This window comes from Equus asinus, chromosome 24 (genome assembly GCF_041296235.1).
Source record: "Equus asinus isolate D_3611 breed Donkey chromosome 24, EquAss-T2T_v2, whole genome shotgun sequence".
Lineage (NCBI taxonomy): Eukaryota > Metazoa > Chordata > Mammalia > Perissodactyla > Equidae > Equus > Equus asinus.
This window is the reverse complement of record NC_091813.1, coordinates 23,791,233-23,797,232: the sequence shown is the minus strand read 5'-3', so window position 1 is coordinate 23,797,232 and position 6,000 is coordinate 23,791,233. Positions and strand designations below refer to the sequence as shown.

Below are 6,000 nucleotides of genomic sequence, written 5' to 3'. Positions count from 1 at the left end.
TGCCCACTAGATGGTGGAACAGAGTCCCTCTGCTGACAACAGAGCTCTTTCTCACAGGTTTGAGTTTCTCTCACAACGCCCACACGGCTGTGCACGTGGAGGAAACCCAATAAATTACATTTTTTCTAAACTGCCTAGAAAGCGGCGAGCTGAAACGACAAGGATGGGGAAAATTAGGAAGAGAAGATGAGAAGCGCGGAAATGCAAGGACTAGGGGAGCTAAACTACATTTCCCAGGAAGCCACGGGCTTGGCCTACAACCCCCATCATGCCTGAGCTCGGGGTCTCGTGACCCAGTCCTGCGGGCATCTTCTGCCAGGAGCGCAGACAACGCCCCAGGATCTCTGCTGGTGCTGCAGCGACGACCCTTACTCCCCAGGTTACCGCAGCCGCCGCTATTCCCCACCTCGCTCGTAGTCGCAGAGACACTAACCGCTGTCCCTCCGGGTCCACGAGCCACGTGACCCGCCGAGTCATGTGACTCCGCAGCCCGGCGGCTGAAGTCTGTTACCCTGGCAACTCCTGGGCCCCGCAGACCTTCTGGGAAAGCGCGGAATTCAGAAGCAAAGGTAGGTGAGGCGTGGGCCCTTGCTTCCCACTCGGTTCACCGCGGCTGGGCTGTCCTCAGACCCGCTCCTCAGGGCTTTAGTGTCCCCGGTCACTCCCCTCCTCTACCCGGCCTCCGCGGCAAGGGAGTCTTTGTCTTCGCGCCAGCTCCGGAGCCCGCGGAGCTGAGGACCCTTTAGTGGCAGTCGCCTCTGACCAAGAATTTGGGGCCAAGACGTCAAGCGCACACGTCCTGATGTAATCAGAAATGCTGATGAGGGCAGGAGGTGTTTATTCTGCGGGATGGGTAGAGTATTGTCCGAGTCTCCACGGGCACCCTCTCCGGCCTCTGCAAACGAAGCTGCGGTGTGAGCGGCCTCAAGGAGTTTCCATGCGGAAGCTGGGGCAGATTGAAGTTGATTTCTTAGAGGGGCAGGCGAGAGCTTGGCGTTGCAAGTCACTATTGCAGAGTCTTTGTTGGTCCTCTCTCGCTCCAAAAGAAACAATTCGTTCTGATTGGTATACTCCATTAACTTTATTTTAGGTAGATTCTGAGTCTTAATACATTTGTGTGTATCTGGAAATGTCTCCATGTCTGGAAACAGCCTATTTTGCAAAACTGTTCAGATGGATTGATAGATAACTAGCTGAATGAGAAGGCGGTGCAAACTCTGTCGTGTGCCTTGCTAAGAAAAAATGGTCTTTTGGATTCGCTAATTTATAATTTTTAAGATTCCTTGAGAGGACCTGGTTTGTTTAAGGGATGTTAAATAATACACACACACACACACACTCTCACACACTCTCACACTCTCACACTAATATGTGTAGACTTGGGAAATATTGTGGAAGCCACCATTTAACAATAGGATGTTAACAAGGAAAATGTAGTTCTGGACCCTAAGTAAAAGGCAGACTGTGAAAGCCTTTCCAAATTAGTTTTATTAATGAATTAGGAATCTCTTGTCCAGCTTACTGGTCAATAACTGTGCATACATACCAAATCATAAGAGAAATGTCTGAGGTTTAAGTCTGGTGGTTTTCAGATGTGATATGAGTTTCCTCAAAAGATGTTTATCATCTCTTGTTATTTAGGGTTTCCAGTGTTGTAAATATTTTGGAATGTTTACTTTGGGAAGTGAAAATTATAGATCATGGCTCTCTATTCCAAAGAAGAGTTGGATGAAGAGTTTGAACAGTTCATGAAAGAGGTAGGTTTATATTTTTAAAAGATATATTATAAATTTGTTTCATGAGAAACTCATCCTTCAGTTCTTTCACCTCTCAAGATACAATGAGCCCGTCACCAAGCTGTGTCAACTCTGCCTCCAGAATCTCTCCCTCATCCCTCTCGTTCTCTTCTTTTTCACTGCCGCCATCCTAGTCCAGGACACCATCGTCGCACCTGGGCTACTGCAATAGTTCCCAAGGCCTTTCCCAGCATTCCTTCCACACCGCAGCCGGCATGGTCTGTTACATAAATCAGACTCTGTTCCTGCGCAATGTAAAACACTATTGGCCTTCCATCACATGTAGAATAAAATCTAAACTCCTTCCGGTGGTTTACAAAGCCCTGGATGATCTTGCTCATGTCTGCCTCACTGACTTTATGCCACTCTTTCACCCCATCCACTGATGCTACTGTGGCCTTTTTTCTCCCCCAGACACGCCAAGCTCATTTCACATTAGGAGCTTTGCACTAGCTGTCCCTTCTGCAAATAGTGCCGTTCCTCTGTTCTTCACCTGGCTGGTGAAGATCTCATCTTAAATATCACTACCTCAAAGAGCTTTTTTTTCTGTTTGTCCAGTAAATAAGTAACCACCAAGTCACTTCTTAGTATACCATGTGTTTAATCCTCTATGTAGCACTTAGTACCACGCGTTATTTTACTTGTGTACGTCTGCTTTCTGCCTCCCATTATAAGAATGTGTGGTCTGTGATGTGGTGACTATATGTTCATTGCTGCACCTGCAGTACCTAATAGATGCTTAATAAATATTTGCTGAATGAATGAATTAGAGGGTTACACCATGTCCTATGTGTTTATAGAAATGGAGAGGCCTTGCAGGGCATTCAGGAGAGTCACATTTTAAATTATTATGGCAATGTTCTTGTTCATAAAGGGAGTTTGAGTGAGATGTAGTAGAAAGAACCTGAGTTGCAGTATCTAACAGGAAAAATAATGCCTACACTTTGTAGGATTGTTGTAAAGATTAAAAGAAAGCATCTACCAATTGCTAGAATGTAGTAGATACTCAGGATATGAGTCTCACTTCCCATTTGAAAAACTGATTTTTTTATATCAAATATGGGCACATTTTGAAAATTAAATTTATAGGGAGTATTTTCATTGTAAAAGATAAAAAGCAGTACAGGTCAGTTTTTCTCCTTTTACCCCTCATTTGCCACCCCTTCAACACTCTCCCTTTCCTTCTCTTTCTCTCCCTCCCTCCCTCTTTCTTTCATATTCAACCTCAACTCATAAAAGCTCGTATCTCATGCTAGAGATTTAGATAAGACAGTGTCTCATTTTTAACAATGAAAACCATGATTTTAAAGTCATGCTGACTTCTTTGGTCATTTTGATAAATTATTATTGAAGCAGTTTGTTCAAACATGTGGTTTATATATCCCAGTTTTTAAGGAGATTGTTGGGACCAGATTTTTTTTTTCTGCTTTATTGAGATATCACATACCATACAGTTCACCCATTTAAAGTGTACAATTCGGTGGTTTTTAGTATATTCACAGTTATGCGACCATCACCACAATCACTTTTAGAACGTTTTCATCACCCAAAAAGAAACCCTGTACTCATTAGCAGTTATGCCCTTCCGCTGCCTTAAGCTCCACTAATCTGCTTTCTCTCTCTGAAGATATGCCTATTATAGATATTTCATAGAAATGGAATTGTACAGTTTGTGGTCTTTTATGACCGGCTTTTTCCACCTAACATAACGTTTTCAAGGTCCATCCATGTCATAGTATCTGTCGGTACTTCGTTTATTTTCATAGCTGAATAATACTCTCTTGAGTTCTTTCCACTTTCTGGCAATTATGAATACTACTGCTATGAACAATTGTGTACAAGTTTTTGTGTGGATGTATGTTTTCATTTCTCTTATGCATATACCTAGTAGTGGAAATGGTGGGTCATATGGTAACTATTTAACCTTTTGAGGAACGGCCAGACTGTTTTCTGTGTGGCTGTGCCATTTTACACTCACACCAGCCATGTATTAGTATATTAGGCTTCCAATTTTTCCATATCCTGCCCAGCACTGTTATTGTCTGGGGACCAGCTTTTTGTTTTGTTTTGTTTTTAATGATGGTAGTCTGGAAAGCAGTGTGGAAGATTGTTGAAAGTGGAGTACCTACTATGTATTAGACGTAGGGTGTGCACTCTCCATTTCTTTTTCTGAGCTTTGCCACAGCCCGGCAAGGTCAGTGGTACCGTAACTGTTTTTAACAGGTGAATAAACTGAAAAAAGAGGGGCAATTTTCTGTAAGCAACAAAGTTAGCCTGTTTTGAAGCTGAAATTTCAACTCAGATCTGTGTGGCCCCAAAAACCTGTTGTCCTTCTTCCACACTATTATGTGGCCATGAGGTTTAGGAGGAGGAGACCAAGTCTGAGGCAGGTTATCAGAATCTGATAAACAGTGAGATGTAGAGAGGAAAGAAAAGTAGAACATTTCAAGGTGACAGTGAAGTTCAGAGACTGAAGGGAAGGTGAAACAGCTAAAATTTAGATGGGACGAATATCTTTTCTTCCCGCCTCCCTTCTTCCTGCTTGATTGTCCGGGAAGATGAGTTCTTTTTGAACATTTAAAAATTGACATTCTTACAAGTCATTGAGGTAGAGTTGTTTGGTTGGCACGTGGAAATGTGTGTTGTCATCTTGGAAGTTTAAAAGTTCACCCAGATAACGTTGTCCTCACTGGCAGACTACACAGTGTAGTGGAAAGTGGACAGGTTTTAGTCAGAGAGACCTCAGTTGGAATCCAGTTCTGTAACACTAACAGTGGCAACTCGGGCAAGTTGCTTAACCCCTCTGAGCTTGTTTCTCCATCAGTAAATCTCTGCTGGATTGCTTAAAGATTGAGATAATCTGAATATAGATCCCGACATAGAGCAGGCATGGAACAAATGTTGGTTTCTTCCCCAGAGAAGGTGTGTGGAATGAGGATGAAAAGGACCATGAGCATGGTCCTGGGGCAGTCTTGAATTAAAAAAATGGGCAAAAGAGCCAAGAGCTGTTAAAATAGATGGATGGGAAGGTCACAGAACTGAAGAGTAATCTGAAGGAAGTGATGCTGTGAAGTCAAAGGTAGAGAGTTTCAAGAAGCAAGAGTTGGTCACTGTATCAAATTCCCTGATGTGATCAGGGAAGATAACTGACAGTGGTCCCTTATTTGTGGCATTTAGGAGCCTTTGCTGCCTGGAGGAGAGCTGTTTGGACGGGAAGCAGATTTTCAGGGGCTGAGCAGTAACTCGAGAAGTTGATATATGAAGGAAAAGTGATAAAGAGGTAGAGTGAAAAGGAGGCGGGAATAGGGAATTTTTCCTGTTTGTTTTTTGTTTTGCTTTGCTTTATTTTTTAAAGTAGAGTAGACTTGAGTGTTCATTCTTCGAGTCCACCGTTGTGCCAGGTGCTGTGCTGAGCCCTGGGGATGCAGTGATGAGCAGGTTTATAATCCAAGAGAAGGAGGGAGATGGGAGAGGGGAGGGAGTGAAGATACGGAGATGAAATGGGGTAACCGAGGAGCAAGAGCCTGGGGAGGCGGGAAGCGACGCTGTGCGGGGTCTCCTTGGAGCGGAGGAGGGAATGTCTCTTCTGAGGGAGAGCAGTGTCAACAGGTGAGTTTCATGGTGGAGTGAGGGGAAGAAGGGTGGTTTTTGACCAAAGGTCTCTATTTTCTCAGTAAAGAGAGAGGCCAAGTTAATGGCTGAGAGTGAGGGTGGTAGATTAGGGTTAGAGTAGGGGATTCAGGATTGTAGTAAAATTTGGACCTGAAGAGTAGAAACGTTTATTAATAGGGGCAAAATACTAATTTCTCAGGTAGACACCTGCAACTCAATTCTTCCTGGTCTTAGAATTCTGTATTCTTCTATAGTGGTGCTAGGTAATTTTGCTCAATCGTGTTTTATTCTTAGACCCTAGAGAATGTCTAGAAAGAAGATTGTATCCTTTTTTTTTTTCCTTTCCTGATTATGTTTCTTGATCAAGTTTTCTTTATTTCTTTGTTATTGATGTTTTTCTCCCTGGTTAGTTTACTTGTTTAATTCTGGATAAGAAATTGATATTCAGAGGTGTGTGCTTGATTTTTAAGTTATTTTGGCCACATAATTTTAGAAATATGAATTTATACATTTATTGCTAAGAACATGTGGGTGATAGCTGAACTGTAGGAGGACTAAGAAACATTTTCAGTGATGAATATGGGATTCTTGA

The 6,000-nt window shown here is 42.9% G+C and overlaps 1 protein-coding gene across 9 annotated transcripts in view; it reads left to right on the top strand.

Moving 5' to 3' along the window:
* The first annotated feature begins 281 nt into the window (after nt 1-281).
* CEP162 (centrosomal protein 162) overlaps nt 282-6,000 on the top strand; it is an 85,336-nt gene continuing 79,617 nt past the window's right edge. For 7 of the 9 annotated variants that reach the window (XR_006519213.2, XM_014838073.3, XM_070496322.1 and 4 more), the window contains exons 1-2: nt 282-569; nt 1,642-1,757. Coding sequence is in view for 6 of the 9 variants with exons in the window: in XM_014838073.3 (XP_014693559.3) it covers nt 1,701-1,757 (57 nt within the window). In the remaining 3 variants the exon portion in view is untranslated. The remainder of the gene's footprint in view (nt 570-1,641; nt 1,758-6,000) is intronic. The other 2 variants (XM_070496324.1, XM_070496323.1) reach the window with 2 other exon arrangements.